Raw genomic sequence first — 18380 nt, 5'->3', positions numbered from 1 at the left:
ATATTATTTTATTTATTTTCTTCATACCAAACAAGATAAGAGCGATACATTTTCTTTTTTCAATTACTCATCACTCTTATTTTTTTTTATCTTTCCATTCTTCTTTCCACTATACCAAATATAAGAACAATCAATCTCTAAGGGTCTGATTGGTTCGCGATTAGAAAACTGTATTTTTGAAAAGTGAGATTCTAAAATGAAAATCTGAATTTAGTGACTAAAATCGTGTTTCTGAAAATGTGATTGGTTCAATGTCAGTAAACTGTTTTTGAGTTTTAAAAAAATGAATCTGTGATTGGTATTAAATTTGAAAATATAACATAAACTGAATATGTGATTGGAACAGCTGAATTTGAATATTATTTTAATTTTATATATTTTATATACATAGGTTGTATAATATTAAATTTTGATTTATTAATAGATTTAATTAAGTAAAATTTAATTATATTGATAAATTAAAATTTAATAATAATTATTGATTAAATTTATAACAATATTGCATTGTCATCTATAAAAATACCAGCACAACTTATTTTTGAATTGTGCATAAATGTCATAAAATGTTCCATAAACATACGACTAGTGGGAACATACTCAAGTCATAAAAATTGGCAAAAAAAAATAAATAAATACAAGCAATGATACAAAGGATAGGAGTAGAGAGAATAAAGAAATCTTGATTTTGATTTTAAGTTTTTGGAGAAAAAATCACAAAACAGAGAAAACGCAAAATTATTGTTTTCTAAATTACAACACAAAATTAGAATTCTGATTAGGATATAGTTTTCAAAAACAATATACCAATCAAATATTTTGGTAGGTCCCACAAATTTTAAGTTTTCAAAATCATAAAATCATTTCCAAATCCTCTACCAATCACACCCTAAGTTTCTTGTTCTTAATCTTTTTCTTGAAAGCGAAACTCGTAAAAGTAAGGTTTTCTAAAATAAATACTTCACTTGCAACTTTCACTTGCAACTGGCATTTTTCAACCAAAAGACATCACCTTTTAGCCATGATGACCTTAATCTGTTATACATGATGTTCATATGAGACATACATAGAGATTTTATTATATCTAGAATAGACATCCATAAAATTCAATATCTTGTGTCCAGCTGTAGCATTGACCAGTTGGTTGATACAAGATAACATAAAGCTATCTTTTGAGCAAGCTTTATTCAAATTTGGGAAATCTATTTTCCCATTAGGTTTAAGTACTAACATAGAATTAGCAATCCAACTTGGATAAAATGATTTTTTTAGTAAAACGATTCCTTTTGAGCTTATCTATCTCCTCTTTTAGTGACATGTACTTAACATCATTCAATGCTCTTCTATTGAATAGGCATTGCATTTGAATTAATGTTGAGCTTATGACACATGCTAGATCGATCTCCCCATGTCTTCATGCTTCTAGGAAAACACATCTAACTTATTTTTCCCATCATAACTCAAGATAAGTTGTGCACAATCTTCTCATTTAGACCTTGAAGTGTATATAACTATTTTGTCGAGCTCTTCAATTGGGTTGGTTTTCTTTACTTTTCCATGTACCCTAAGAACCAAAGTATCATCAATAACCTCTAACCCTTTTGCATTTTTGCAGATATAGTTATCCCTAACTTTCAAGACTCCTTCGAAACTTTATCAATTTGTCGTCGATAGTGTTCTTTGGCTTCATGTTACTTTCCTTGCACCCACCCCCTTTCATTTGGGACTTTCAAAGCCAAATAATGTGTATGTTAGTATTGATTTTTGTAAAGTGAGTCTTCCTATTCGCATGTTGAATATGGTTGGGCAATCCACAACAATGAACTTAGTTGAAATGGTTTTTTGTCGAGGTGCTTCACCTATTGTTAGAGTTGATTGTATCGTATCTAAAGATTGGATAAAATCACCTGTAAAATGATATAGTAAAGTATTAAACATAAATTAACATAAGGTGTATGTATTTATATTTGTAAATGACAAAATCCACAATAATCGAGATGCTTGTGAAACAAATAAAAGAGTAATCGAGAAACCTTGGAGCACAAAGATGTGACAGCTGAAAGCCCTCCAATGGTCAAGTCAGTAAGCTTGCAATGTTATTTATTCGCCTTTGCTATATTAAAATCTTGACTCTGCCACTAACTACAAATATAAATTGATATTGAAACAAATGATGAGGTATTGTTAATGCTATTTACCCCTTAAACTATTAGTTTCAAATAGTAGTTATAGTTTCAACTAGGAAGGTTTTGTATGAAAAATATAATATACATAATACTTGAATAAACGCAATATGATAAATACAATAATTATATCTTAATCTTCAAAGGAAGACAAATATATATATATATGTATTTTTAATATTGTTTTTCCCCTTTTACTCTTTAGAGTTCTTAGATCTGTTGTAGTGTGATAGAGTTCGGGCATATTTGGTTCGGCGAAGTAATTGAGTTACTTGTTGTTCACCGTTGTATCCTGGGAGATAGACGTCGAAACCTCGTAGAGGCGGCGAATCTGTTTTAAGGAAGCTGTGTGTTACACAGGCCTCGGCTTTTATTTTGTTATTTATAATTATTGTCTAAATTAATTATAATTGCTATTTATATTATAATTATTTATATTATGTTATTTATAATTATAATATTGTTATTTATATTGTGTTATTTATAATTATAATATTGTCATTTATATTATAGTTATTTATATATTGTTATTTATAATTGTAATATTGTTATATATATTATAGTTATTTATATTGTATTATTTATAATTATAATATTTATGTATCTTTAATTTAGTAGATATTAATATAATTATTGTATTTATCATATTGCGTTTATTCAAGTATTATATACGTTATATTTTTCATACAATCTTAAAACAGATTATTGTTTAAATATAATATTTGAATGTTAGATATATTTTATATTATTATAATGTTTGATATATCTATTAGTGATATTTCTATATCTATACATTGAAAGATATTGTTATTGCGAAAAGTTCGTTTGAACTTAAATCTCACTAGAGAAGTTCTGGGAACTGAATATTTTCAAAGAAACTAGACTGCTGAGGCAGGGGCTAGACCCTTCTTCTAGTATTCTTTGGAAATTATCTAGTAGAGATATTTGAGGCTGGATAAATACTCAAAGAAATATTCTACGAGAGGCTAGACCACGAATGGTTGGGTTTTTAACCCTTCCAGGCTAACCTAAGAATTTTCTTTAAGTTTGATCTAATAAATCTATCAGCCATGGTGTCTGAGACTGAGATAAACCTAGTCAATTCCAACCCAATGGAGTGGTGGATTGATACTGGTGCCACTCGGCATGTATGCTCAGACAAGAATCTGTTCAAATCTTTTGAACAGGTAGATAATGGCGAGAAGATTTTCATGGGAAATTCTGCCACATCTAAAATTGCGGGTCAAGGAACTGTGATCCTAAAAATGACTTCTGGAAATGAGCTGACTCTGAACAACGTACTATACGTACCAGAGATCCGGAAAAACCTAGTGTCTGGTTCACTGTTGAACAAACATGGATTCCGAATTGTATTTGAGTCAGACAAAGTTGTCTTGTCCAAAAATAGAATGTATGTGGGAAGGGGTTATGTAACTGATGGGTTGTTTAAACTCAATGTAATGGTTGTTAAACCAATTATCAATAAAGTTAATAACTCTTCTACTTACTTGCTTGAGTCTTCCAATGTTTGGCATGGTAGACTAGGACATGTTAATTATGATACTCTACGGGGATTAATTAACTTGAATCACATACCAAAATTCCACATTGATTCAAATCATAAGTGTGAAACATGTGTTGAGGCAAAACTAACAAGGTCTACCTTCAAAACGATTGAAAGGAATAATGAACCCCTAAATTTAATCTATAGCGATGTATGTGATTTAAAATTTGTTCAAACAAGGGGAGGCAATAATTATTTTATTACTTTTGTCGATGATAGCACGAAATATTGCTATGTGTAATTGTTAAAAAGCAAAGACGAGGCAATAGAGAAATTTGTTCTCTATAAGACCGAAGTTGAGAATCAACTTAACAAAAAGATTAAGGTGTTGAGAAGTGATCGAGGTGGTGAGTATGAATCACCATTTCGTGAATTCTGTGCTAAACATGGAATCATCCATGAAAGCACTGCACCTTATTCACCTCAGCAAAACGGTGTTGCTGAACGGAAAAATTGTACATTGAAAGAGATGATGAATGCGATGTTGATTAGTTTTGGATTGCCTCAGAACATGTGGGGAGAAGCTATCTTATCAGCTAATTATCTTTTAAATAAGATACCCAAAAAGAAAGAAGATAAGACCCCTTACGAGTTATGGAAAGGAACGAAACCTTCCTTCAAATACTTAAGAGTGTAGGGGTGTCTTTCTAAAGTGGCTGTACCTTTACCAAAAATGGTAAAAATAGGTCTAAAAACTATTGATTGCATTTTCATTGGTTATGCACATAATAGTAGTGCATATTGGTTTTTGGTGTATGAGTCTAAAATATCTGACATACACAAAAACACGATAATGGAATCCAGGAATGCGTCGTTCTTTGAACACGTATTTCCTTTTAGATCAAAAGAGGATTCAAGTTTGTTGAAACAAACACATGAGACTATTGCTGAAAATAGTTAGGAATGTGAGGATGAACCTAGACGTAGCAAAAGAATTAGAACAGAAAAATCTTTTGGTCCAGATTTTCTGACCTATTTGCTAGAAGGTGAACCTCAAAACTTTGATGAAGCTATGAACTCCACTGAAGGCTCTTTATGGAAAGATGCTATTAATAGTGAGATTGAATCCATACTTCAAAATCACACTTGGGAGTTAGTAGATCTTCCTCCATGATGTAAGCCTTTAGGGGCCAAATGGATTTTCAAAAAGGAAAATGAAATCTGATGGTTCAATTGATAAGTATAAGGCACGACTTGCAATTAAAGGATATAAGCAGCGTGAAGGCCTTGATTACTTTGACACTTATTCTCCTGTGACGAGAATAAATTCCATTAGGATGATGCTTGCTATTGCTGCGTTACGCAATCTTGAAGTACATCAAATGGATGTGAAAACTGCTTTTCTAAATGGGGATTTAAATGAAGAAATTTATATGGAACAACCCGATGGGTTTTCCACCCCAGGTCAAGAAAGAAAAGTATGTAAATTGGTGAAATTTTTATATGGTTTAAAACAAGCACCAAAACAATGGCATGAGAAATTTGACCAAACTATGTTGGCAAATGGCTTCAAAATCAATGAATGCGATAAATGTATTTATGTTAAAGAAACAGATAATGACTATCATTTTGTGTCTTTACGTAGATGACATGCTCATTGTTGGAAGCAGTGATAAGATGATCAAATTTATCAAGAATATGTTGAACTCGAAATTTGACATGAAAGATATGGGTCTTGCAGATGTCATTTTGGGGATTCAAAACTCAAGGACATCTGATAATATCATTCTAAGTTAGTCACATTATGTGGACAAAATTCTTGAGAAATTCAACAAAGAAGATTCTGGTGTATCCAGAACTCCTGTAGATTCGAGTCTACATTTGTTTAAGAACAAAGGGGAGAGTGTCTCTCAGGTAGAGTACTCTAGAATTATTGGAAGTCTAATGTACTTAATGAGTTGTACAAGACCTCATATAGCATACACAGTTAGTAAACTGAGTAGATACACAAGTAATCCAGGGTCTGACCACTAGAAAGGAATAACAAGAGCACTTAGGTACTTGCGATTTACTCGTAGCTATGGGCTGCACTATACTAAATATCCAGCAATACTTGAAGGGTATTGTGATGCTAATTGGATATCTGATATGAAAGACTCAAAGTCTACGAGTGGATATGTGTTTACACTCGGTGGTGCAGTTGTATCATGGAAATCTTCTAAACAAACAGTAATAGCTAGATCTACGATGGAATCTGAGTTTATTGCCTTAGACAAGTGTGGCAAAGAAGCTGAATGGCTTCGTCAATTTTTAGAAGATATTCCAAAATGGCCTAAACCAGTGCCAGCTATTGGCATACATTGCGATAGTCAATCTGCAATTGGTAGGGCACATAATAATATGTATAATGGTAAGTCTAGACATATACGTCGTAGACACAATACCATTAGACAACTACTCTCAACTAGAGTTATCTCTATTGACTATGTGAAGTTAAAGGATAATATAGCGGATCCGCTAACCAAGGGGTTAAATAGAGAGTTGGTTGAAAAATCATCGAGGGGAATGGGTCTAAAGCCCATGAATGAATAAATTCAATACAGTAGACACCCCACCTAGTTGACTAGAGATCCCAAGATCTAGGTTCAAAGGGACAACTAAAACTGTAAAGACTATGTTGGATCACTGTGGGGGGTTATCCTCATTGTCCATTTCTATAATGAAACAGTGATAACCATAAGGAAAAGGTTAAGCATAATGATTTCTTATGCGTCGAAGTGTCGAGCAGAGTAATACGAGTTACTCTTAATTAAGAAAATTACCTATGTGAGAGAGAAGATGAGCCGCTTCTATAGGGATTGAATAAGGGCTCAATTCCTAGAATATCTCTTGCAGAACCAGGGAAATGTTCAGGGCCATAACGAACATAATCTTGAGAACCAATATATGTCAGGAAAAATTCCTGTGTGTTGTATATCATCGTTTACACGAACGGCAGAACAGTTCAAAGACATCGCGTCTACTTATCGCGTCTACTTATCAGCTAGTAAAGTAAATATACTTACACAGGGAAGGTTCAAAGGGTAATACATACCTATCTTATGCAGGTTCCGTTGAACTCTATCACCTAGGTCTATTTCTTTTGTTGGTTTTTCTTGAGTCAATTTTTTCATTCTATGGGGCATTGTTAGATATTTTGAATGAAAAAACAATTGAGATTGTTGTCCCACATTGCTTGTGAATAACCTAAGTAGTCTTAGTTTAAATTATACTTATGAATAAAAATTTGCCTTAAGGAAATTCTATAAAATAGACCTAAGTGGTCTTAGTTTATTGTTAAACTAAGACCACTTAGGCCTTATTTATAGAATTTTCTTATTTTGGTGTAATTTAAACTAAGAACACTTAGGTCTTATTTATAGAATTTCCTTGAGGCAAATTTTTATTCACAAGCAATGTGGGATAACAATCCCAATTGCTTTTTCATTCAAAATATCCAACAGGTTTTTGCCACATACAATAGTTCATAGTTTAGAAATAAATATGCAATTTGCCCCATTTTTGTTCAACAATATTAACTATTATTTCATACTTGTGTACTGTCTAAGGAAGTGTACTTTGGCACTTTATTTCTGTATTTGTTGATTTCTAAAGGACCTTTTTCTTATATGCATAACCATCATTGATCTGGTTGTAACATCCATAAATATTGACTTAGAGAAGACAAAAGATAACATATCACAATGTCTTTTGATTGCTCTCACAATATAAAACACAGTAAGATTCATGTCAAGCATAGAGCAACATGGTTTAATTTATTTTGATAGGTCACAAGAAGAAGCCTTATCATCGGTAGTAAAAACTAGGGGTGGTTTTACTCAGTTGGGAACGTTTACAAAAATGGACATTTCTTCATCCAAACAGGGATACAAGTGTTGCAGAACCTCAATATGACCGGCGAAAGATTTTCTGCATTGCAGTTGCGAAAATCGTGAGGTTATTAGCAAGATCAACTGGCGCTTTCAATGCACCACAAGTCCGAATGATGAGTTAGGATTGAAGAGACAAGGAATATAAAGAAGATACTAATAACTCAACCACTTCAGAATACAGAAAGTATAGCTTTCTCCAACTCAAGTTGTACACTTCTGTTTCTGTTTCTGCTTATAATGTATTCATTCAGAACTAGATTAGGTTAACAATGAGGGTCTTAAGAAACAAAGCAAACAAAAACCAAACTATGAGACAAATGCATATATGTTAACTCTTGCCTGTTTGTTAGTCAATCTTCATCGTCAGAACTTGCATAAGCTAAGCCTAGCAAGCCTTTAACAGGATTATTTTCTCGCCTCTCGTCTTCTGCTTTGTCTGATTTTGACAATGGGTACTCTTTTACATTCTCCTTTTTAGATTCTAACTTGAGATTCGCTGAACTCAGGGTAGACTGATTCCCATCTGTTGGGCTCGAAACTCTATGACGCTTCGGTTTAATTTCCACTACCTTCCTTAGTAAATCTTGCTGTCTGAATTTCCAAGTACGTAAATATAACATGATAAAGAAAATCAAGATATAGCTTGAAATATTCAACTTGTTCTTTGAGTTTGTGTTGAAATGTCAAGTATGAGCATGATTTGTTATACAACGAAAGATACCTGATTCCACTCTTTGGCTTGGGCTCAACACGCAATGGCAAGGGAACAGATGCAGGCGAAGAATCCACTAAACTTGCAGCTTTGTGCCAATTGGTTAAGGAATTGTGAGGGCAAAAAAATGTGACATTGTTTGTACCACAAAAATTGTCATGAGAATATATAATAATCACAAACTAGTTTCATCTAGCTTATTTATGCAGGAAATTGATGTCAAAGAAAACAAGCACTAACCAGAGAAAAATATCTAACCAACTTTCTGAAACATCCAACAACATAAAATATATAGGGAACAGGAATAACAAAAAGAAATGCATATTCTACAAGCAATTTGAATCAATGTTGATATCTACGAATATTTAGTGCAGGGATAATGAGAAGCAAATTTCTAAATAAGAAATGGCAGAAGATGAGATGTCGGATTCTCATGTCAAGGCATAAGATGAGATGTCGGATGTGGAAAACAGGAAAGAAGTATGAGGTAAAACAAATGAAAACGAGGAATCCGTATTTTCTAATATTTTCAACTAGTGCTTGTTTATAAGGAGAATTAAAGTTCTAAATTACTATGTACTATTTCATAATTATTTGCTAGATATGTGATTAACTCTTTTCCACGAGTGCGTGAAAAAAAAAAAAAGGAAAAATGTCCATGCTTATCAATAGCAGCTTTTACTACATTCAAGTTCCATGACAAAACAAATCAACAGAGAAATATGATAATCAAATTTTCAAAAAGAAGAAAGCACTAGTAAGGTATCATATGAAATTGATCAAAATTATATTTCAAAATTCAAAACAGAAGCTTTTAAAAAGTTTCATACTTATCCAAGAAAGAAAGTGATTCCCAGCAATTTATGAGTAACTTGTGCAGTTGAGAGCAAATAACTTTCACTGTTGAAAGCATAATTTGTTTAAACAATGTGAAAGGATATCTTAAAGGCAGCAAATGCCCGTTTCTCAGTACGGCGAAGGAGACGCTCAGCGTCCTCCTCAGCTTCCATCTGCTCCTTTAGATAGAGTAGGTCATCGCTGTCCAAGGCTGCTCAAACTTACCATGTTAAAAAATGTAACTAAAAACAAACATAAATTACAAATTCCCATCATGAGATTGACATAAAGATAGACAGAAAATATAAGTAAAGGCAGATACCGCCTCGTCCATGGAGGTAGCCTCCTCTTTCTCCAGCAACCTCTTGCATCTGCTTGCATCAACATACCGGTAGAAGAAGCCAAGATCCCTGCCGGGGCATGTTATCAGAAACTTCACTTGAGGTTTCAAATAAAAATAGAAGTTACACAGACCAGACTAAATGCCAACAACCATAATCTTCTTACATATGACAAGAATAATTAACCTAGCCTGCAACTCATAGAGCCACCTAGAGAGTCATGAAATAATGCTATTATGATGAAATAGGAAGAATTATGTGAGCCTTATGTACCTCCCTAAGCCAAGACAAGAACACCATTCAATTAGAATTGGCCTCAATCACAATAATACTTGAAAAGAATTACTGTGGTAAAAGTCCAATATAATTAACAAAGCGTCTTTAACCTCAAAGATTGCAAGGACTAAAATGGTGACCCCAAATCATTTAACATATGATAAACAAGCTCTAGATTTACTAGTTATTCGATTATGCGACAAGCATATGATAAACTCATATAATTTCTGTGACCGAGTTAACGGCGCAGTAAACCGTTGCTAGCATCATCAAGTGCCCAAGCTGTATTCATAAGAGCAACATATTTGTGTAACGAAAACAACACTAATCTAAATCAACTCTATCCCAGAACTGATTAAGAAAATTAATTGATTCCCTAGTTTTTATATAATTTCAGCATCTTAGTAGATGCCATATATGATCTCAGAGGCATTCAATCATAAAGAAACACATCTATTGTAAATTTCATCTAAACACATACTGAATTTCATAATTTTTAAAAAGCTTCCTACTTAAATAGCTTTATGAACTCAAAATTTTGTTTCAGTGCACCAACACAATTATAATCAGTAAATTTCCTCCATTATACAGATATCTATCTACAGCCTAAAAATATCATTTTTTTTTTAAACCATGACACTTCTCAATGGCATACAAGAACAATTATTTCACCTTTTAACAAAGACTACACATTTAGTCAATTTATGAGGTAAAATGCGCTAACCTTGGCAACCATTCGCTGGAATGTGATATCTTCATCATCAATTTTATCCTTTCCTTTCCCCAATTTCTTATCTGTAATTGTTTGCAAAAAAATTCTCAAAACAAAAGTTAAATTAATCAAATAATTACTGAATTGAGAGAAGAAAAAAAATACCTTTTGGGTCACTGAGATTGGTGTATTCACGAACTTCTCTGCCCGCCATTACTATAATTACTAGCTCACCTCACAAAACTATGGCGGTCAAGTCTGTAACTTTGATAATGGTTTAGATAAAAAGAAACCCAAAACTTTTTGAAACGAATTGATTGAGCAGAAAGATTGGATTATTCCAGAACTGTGAAAACCGTTGCCCTATATTCTGGGTTGATTATAAACGGGTCGGGTGGAACCGACTAGCTATTCTATGCTTTGCATTGTGGCATCGTCGGATTAAAAAATTTGACATTTTTATAATAATTGTTTATAAAATGGTATTTTTCTAAACTTCTCAACATTTCTTGGTAGCTTAAAGATGATACTAGGTTTAGCCTATATGAGCACTCAATTTATATTAAATATTATAGAATTATTACCATCTATTTTAAAATTTTGAATTAATTCAAAATTTAAATATTTTCTTAAGAGTCATTAAATTATATGTATAGAATGGTCAGATTATAGATTATGTGCACCTAAATATTACACACAATGATGTGATAATTTAGCTTAACTAATTGCATTTATTAAAATTGTGACATACTCTTTTAAAAATCAATGTCACATCACTGTATGTAATGTTTTGGTACAGATTTTTGGTGCACAAACCATTGCTCTTTCACGATATATAGAAGGGTTTATACATTTTTTGACTCTGTATTTCGTCTCATTACTTGTTTGGATTCTGTGTTTTAACAAATTCTTTTTTGGACCCTGTATTTTGTAAAATGATTCAAATAGACCCCTAAATCCAATCTCAATGAAGACAAAATTAAATATAACAATTGTTAGGCAAAATGATATTTTTTTTTATTTTAAATTGTTAGTTTGGTGAATTATTTGTAATTTTAGCTGAGAAAACTTTGACCAAAATTGAGTTTAGAGTAGTGTAAAAAGCATAGTGACATAAATTATGAGAATTATTTGTTGTATATAAAGTACACTTGGTGATGCACATAATAATAAATTAGAAATAAAAAAGATTTCATGTTAAAATTTTAACCTCTCTCCACTAAGTAGTGATATATTAACTTAGTTACACTTTTGCTATTACTATTAGTTGTGTATTTATAGAACTAAGCATATTGTATAAACTCATTCAATTTAGTGTATAAATTATCAAATATTTTCTTCTAAAATATAAATCATCAAGTAGTGATATATTGTTTCGTGCATTATTATTATTATTATTTAGTTCCTTTCACACTCCATATGTTATACATACATTATTTGTTTTTTTTTTTATTATTATTATATTTCTACTGCAAACAAATACCTCTAAATAAAATATATTATTTGATACAGAAAAATAAATTAAAAAAGAAATATAATACTTTTAAGTTGTAAAGCCACACGAGCAAAACGAAAATGCATTCACAAAAAGAAAAACAAAAACAAAAATGCCTCCCATGACATAAGATCATAAGAGGGAGTTGAACTTTTTACATCATTTTTGAATTCTTCCAAAGCATTTGTACATCACAGGAAAAACAAAATGAAATGTAAAAAGAAAAAAGAAAAAACGAAAAAATAAATGCGAGTTCATCCTTCATCTTGCATGTGTCGTCTCGTTAAGCGAATTTGGAAACCATTTACAAGTCGGGCAGAAGGAAAGAAAGACATTCTATCTTCTTTCGTTTGTGTCCACCTAAGGTATAAAAAGAGATTATTGAACTAATAATAACATTGTTACGAGCAACCGGTGAAAATAAACTCTTTTATAATGTCACTTTGTAAAATTGTCTACCTCGATTTTTTTTTTTTACAAAATGACCTTTCAAACGTAGTTTCTCTCGAATATCCAAACAAGATGTCAATAAAAAGAGGTTACTCAACTAATAATACTAACATTACAAATGATTATTGAAATTAAATTATTTTAAAATGTTATTGTCTTCTTTCGATAATTTTTTACAAAATAACGTTTTAGACAGAATATCGAGGATTTAGATAGATCATCAAGAATTTTTTATAGTATCAAAGGGTGTCAGAAATGTCATTTTACAAATAACAAGATTATTGTGCAAAATAACTATAGAAAAATAGAGAAATTGATGAAAATATTTTTTTTTAAGTGATTTTGTACTCTGACCTACTTCTGATAATTTTTTGCAAAATGAAATATGTGTAAAATTCGACCAGTTGTCTAAATTTTTCGACTCTAAAATTTTCGATCGGCTATTTGAATTTTTTGACTACCTATCTAAATTTTCGACTAAATATCTAAATTATGAAATATCATTTTGTAAATAATTATTAAAACTAAGCTAGAGGCAAAGTGACTTTAAAAAATAAGTCATTTTGCCAAGAGGCCCTAAAATTTATATATATATATAGTAATAATATGTGCACCAAAACATTATACACAGTGATGTGTCACTATTTTCTAAAACAGTGGGTTTTAATTTTAATAAATATGATTGACTAAACTAAATTGTCACATCACTGTAGGTAATATTTAAATTTATATTTTAAGTACACGTATCATTACTCATTTATATATATATAATGGCTAATTGTAATCATTATTTATTAATTATGAGAGTTAAAAATAAAGTTACCTATATGTAGTAACAAAGGATCGGAGAAAGAGAGCAATTTGAAGGCGAGCTAACTCGGCTCCTGGGCAGAATCTGGCACCTCCTCCAAAAGGAGCATAAAATGGACTATTTCTCCAATTTCTCTTTTCCTAAAAAAACAAAAATTAAATTACAATAAACATAATAATGTTGGACTATATGCCTAAATGTAAAATTAAAATTAATTAATTTTTTCTTTTTTTTTTAAAAAAAAAAAGACCAACCTCATTTTGAGGGTCCATCCACCTCCATGGATTAAAATTAAGAGCTCCATTGTACACATTTTCATCCAAATGTACTGCCGAAAGAAATGGAACCACAAAACACCCTTTGGGGATAACATAATCTACTCACCATTAAAATAATAATTAGAAATATAAATAAATAGACTTAAATAATAATAATAATAATAATTTTCAACAATGTATGAAAAAGTATACCTTGGTACTTGACATCTTCAATGGCCTCTCTCATCAACCATATTGCAATCCCTCCTAGTCTAAGAGATTCATCAATAACCTACAAATATATGCAAAATTATATTATTTATAAGTAATTAGTAAAAATAGAACATTTTATAATGTAATTTTGTAAAATGGCCATCTTTAGTAGGGTTCTGCAAAAGTTTTTGCAAACCGTCCAAACCAAACCGAGAAAACTGACAAAAAATGTAACTCAAATAACCCAACAAAAATTTAAACTGCCCAATATAATAATTGAGTAGTTTGAGAATTATACTAACCCGCCTAATATAACTCGAATAAACCGATTAAGAGTTTTTTTTTCATTTATACATACATATATTACTTATTTTATTACATATATTAAATATTGTTTTTAAATTTTTAACAATGAATTTAGAATAGTGTTTTAAAGTTTCAATTTAGAATAATATGTCTACTCTCTTTTTTTTAGTTTGTTGAATCTAATTATTTGAATATTTAAAAAATATATATATAATAATTTTTTTTCTCAATCGGACGAGTTAGAGTTTGATTTTTACAACCCAATTTTTACCTAATTTGATTAAAATATGTTATAATTTGACCAATGAATACCCCTAATCTTTAGATAATTTTTTTTATAAAGTCTTTCAAACAAACATAACGTCTGGAATTTTCTATAGTATATGTCAAGAATTTTCAACAAAGTATCAAATGTGGCTGATACCAAAACAAAATTATTGTACAAAATGACTATAAATATAAGACTATTTTGTCAAACACCCTTATAAACATGACCAAAATTAATAATAATAATATGACTTACACATTGAGTGAAAGACATTGCTTTGTAGTCCTGCCATGTAAGCATTTCTTCTCCATTAGAGCAACTCTTTAAACTCTCTTGTTCATCCTGTTCATCATCAATTTCCAAAATTTTATCATACATATATATTATATGCATATATATATATATATATATATATATATATAAGGAGCGACTACAACGCATTTATTTTTTTTATAATAACGGTGTATTTTTTTTTATTTTCGGCATCTGGATAGATATAATCCCAAATTTTTTTATACGACAGTATACATTGTAGCTATCTAGAACATCCTACAAATTTTTAAGAAATTCCAAATAAATTATGGTACTGAAAACAAGGTTCAAACAACTTGTTGCACGCGTGCTTATATTTTTGTATACGCATGTAAAAGCCAACTGTTTGAACTTTGTTTTTGGCACTGTAAATTATTCCGAATTTCTTGAAAACTTGCAGGGTGTCGTAAATGAATACAATATACACCGTCATACAAAAAAGATTGGAAAAATAATTATCAAGGTGTAGAAAACACAAACTGGCTACATCAATATCGTCAAAAAAGTGGATGAGTTATAGTCGTTCCCCCTATATATATATATATATTTCTATATTTACAAATAATAAGGGTTTGATGAAGTACCAGTAGTTGTTTCAAAGCTGTGGGACATTGAGTGAGAAAATATACAGCAAAAAGCATAGTTTTAGCAGTGGTTTCATTTCCAGCAAAGAGAAGGTTGATGATGAAATCTGCTACTGCTTCATCTGGTAAACTTTCTTCCTCTAATAATCTTGCTAACACACCATTACTCACTTCCAATGACCCTTCTTCTCTGTACATCTTTATTGTTCTATTAATCTTCTTAATTATTTTCTCTCTTGCCTAATATATCATTAAAAAAACAAAAAACAAAAAAGCAATAATTTACTTTAGATAAAATAATGACAATTCACTTCCTACTAATTGATTTTTATATCTCCAATAAGAAGCATAGGTATAAGAAACATTGGATTATAAAGAATATTTCTCGAATATTGCAGTATATGAAAAAGAAAAGAGTTTTTTTCTCTGTGATTTTTTCAACACAATCGCAAAGTAAGATGTGGTTTTTCTCCACGGTTTTCGTAGCACTTTTCTCTGTGGTTGAATGCACTGCGCTTTACAATACTCCAAAAAATCACAGTCTATTAAGTAAAAAGTTTTTTTTGTAGTATTATTCTTATGTTACTTTGTAAAATGACCTATAAGTTGTTATCAAAAAAAAATTATCAAAACGAGATTATTATATGAAATTAGGTTAACTTGTAGCTACTTTGTTAGCAGGGATTTGGTTCTACTAAAAAAAAATTTCTCATTTCAATAGAGATTAGTGGATGTCATAATAATCAAATTTCTAAAATCATAAAGAAAATTTGTGTTATTACCTTCATGGCAGTGTGATAAGGACAGCCTGGTAAATTGATAGGAACAGAGAGACAACCATCAACAAAGTCAGAGAACAAGTGAGCCATCTCATTGATCTCAGACTCACTTGTTATTCCCAATAATTGATTTACCATTAGATTAATAGCCACCTGAAATCATATAAATATATATATATATAGATGAGTTCTCATAATAACTTTTAATAAGAAAAAAAATTGTGGACTTGACAATAAGAGAAGCCAAGTTAAAGAGAAAAAAACATTTTGAGCTCCTCAGTAAAATTTAGGTATTTTGTCTTATTATCTGTTTGAATTTTTATTTTGTAAAATGATTCAAATAGATTTCTAAACTCAATTTCGAAGAAGAAAAAATTGAATTTAACAACACAAGCGTTAGGCAAAATGATTTTGTTTTTGTTTTAAATTGTTAGTTTGGTAAATTATTTGTAATTTTAGCTCGGAAAACTTTGACCAAAATTGAATTTAGGATTCTATTTGAACCATTTTACAAAACACATAATCTAAAAAGTCATTTGTCAAAATACGGGGACCAACATGTAATTTGACAAAATACAAACTCCAAAAAAGTATAGACACTAAAATATATTCTCACGAACTCAATTTCGGTCAAAATAACTTTAAATATAACCCTCGGGGGCAAAAAAATATGTTGCCCTCGACCTCAAACAAACTATTTCGAACCAATTTACAAAATACGAATCCAAAAACGACACTCGAGATAGATATCTAGCATAATCGAACATCCAAAACAGTATAAACCCTTTAAATTGAAGAAAACAAAAAAGCAACTTACCTTTCTACAAACATCTTGGAGAAGAATGAGTTGATCATCTTCAAAACTGCAGAGAGTTCGAGTCATAACCCTCTGAATATCTTCCAAAAAGTGAAACTTAAGCTTCTCAAGACGCATCATGTTGGAAGCAATTCCATGGAGCTTCCTTTGCTGTTCTCCTTGAACTGTAATCACTCCATTTTTCCCAACCAAATCTCGAAACGATTTCGGATAACTCGACTTGAACAGCTTCCCCTCGTTTTGCATCACGAACCGGTTGAAGCTGGGGTCAGCAGACACCACAGCCCACTTCCCAAACAAACTGCAGGAAAATATTTTCCCAAACCTGTTTGTTTGATCAGAAAATAATGAGTACAATGAATGAAAATAATGTGTTATATATATATATATATATATATATTATGTACCTTTTGACTTGTTGTTCTACGAAGGTTGGAGGGTGAGAGCTTGCAACAGCATTGTACCAGTTGAAACTATCTCCAATCAATGGCCAACCTCTTCTCCCTGGTGGCAGTTTTTTGTGCCTAGTTTTGGCCAGTTTTGTGTTCTCTTTTTGAAGAAATTTAATGAGAAAAAAAACTATGAAAAATAATGTCATGATCATAGCCAAAAAATCAGAAATCCATGCCATTATTATTGTGATTATTCTGATCTCTGGACAAGAAATCAGAAAGAGAGAAACACAATTATTCAGAAAAGAAAAGTTTGTGAGTTGAAAATGGGATAAAGAAATGTGAATTTGCTGAGCAGGCTTGGCTTTATATAAATTTATATATATATATATGTATGTATTTATATCATTGACTTGAGTAGCTGAGATTTAGTATGTAATCACGTTTAACTATATATGTTTTGTTACGTAAGTTATTATTATTATTATTCTCTATAATTAAAATATTATTATATAGAGAATCATGAAGAAAAATTATTCCTTGTTGAACTTATAAGCTTTCATTTTTAATTATTATTCTACTAGTTGTTGCGACAAAATAGAAAAATAATAGTGCCCACTTACACTAAAGAATTTCGTCTCTCCTGTTATTTTATACAAATATTTTTATGTATATATAAGACAATTTTTTTTGTATAGGGGCTTCACTTTAAGCTTTACCGGTGGGGCTCTTAGTATTTCTCGACCTGTGAACAGTTTTCGGCGCGATTTTTTTTATGACTGTGTATATTGTAGCTATTTAGAGTATTTTGCAAATTTTCAGAAAATTCTGAATAGTTTACAGTACCGAAAACTAGGTTCACACATGTTGTTTTCCACGCGCATAAAAAAAAATTAGTTATGCGTGCAACAACTTGTTTGAACCTAATTTTCAGTACTGTAAACTATTCATAATTTTCTAAAATTTAGAGGATGCTCTAAATAGCTACAACATACACGATCGAAAATTATTCACGGATTGAGAACACTGAAAGCCTTTTAGATGAAATTCTCATATATATATATATATATATATAGATTTATACATGAAAGAAAGTGAAGAAAATATGGTCAAAAAGGCAAAAGGGTATTTGTAGAGAAGCTTTTTAGATGTGTAATGTTCCAAAATAGGCCTTTTTAGATGGACTTTATAAAAAGAAAAAA

At 30.8% G+C, this 18380-nt stretch overlaps 2 protein-coding genes across 4 annotated transcripts; both read right to left on the bottom strand.

Annotated features, from left to right (window-relative positions):
* Positions 1-7415: 7415 nt before the first annotated feature.
* LOC133831693 (uncharacterized) lies at positions 7416-10854 on the bottom strand. Of its 3 annotated transcripts, XM_062262084.1 has the most exons (6): positions 10660-10849; positions 10507-10577; positions 9488-9536; positions 8338-9376; positions 7783-8207; positions 7416-7653 (listed from the first exon to the last, which is right to left on the bottom strand). In XM_062262084.1, exons 1-4 carry the CDS (start codon positions 10706-10708, stop codon positions 9249-9251), a joined length of 297 nt encoding a protein of 98 aa, XP_062118068.1. In that variant the 5' UTR covers positions 10709-10849; the 3' UTR covers positions 7416-7653; positions 7783-8207; positions 8338-9248. The 3 variants fall into 3 exon arrangements, 2 of the variants coding, with proteins under 2 accessions (XP_062118068.1, XP_062118067.1); XR_009892552.1 differs by having other exon boundaries at positions 7416-8207; positions 9488-9575; positions 10660-10854; XM_062262083.1 differs by having other exon boundaries at positions 7416-8207.
* A 1389-nt stretch (positions 10855-12243) lies between these two features.
* Positions 12244-17393, bottom strand: LOC133829542 (abietadienol/abietadienal oxidase). Its single transcript, XM_062259247.1, has 9 exons — positions 17194-17393; positions 16787-17111; positions 15973-16122; positions 15191-15430; positions 14550-14636; positions 13721-13799; positions 13505-13626; positions 13263-13390; positions 12244-12349 (listed from the first exon to the last, which is right to left on the bottom strand). Exons 1-9 carry the CDS (start codon positions 17388-17390, stop codon positions 12244-12246), a joined length of 1434 nt encoding a protein of 477 aa, XP_062115231.1. The 5' UTR covers positions 17391-17393.
* Positions 17394-18380: the final 987 nt, after the last annotated feature.

Source organism: Humulus lupulus, chromosome 4 (assembly GCF_963169125.1).
Source record: "Humulus lupulus chromosome 4, drHumLupu1.1, whole genome shotgun sequence".
NCBI lineage: Eukaryota > Viridiplantae > Streptophyta > Magnoliopsida > Rosales > Cannabaceae > Humulus > Humulus lupulus.
The sequence above is the reverse complement of the archived record's forward strand: the minus strand, read 5'-3'. Positions and strand labels throughout refer to the sequence as shown.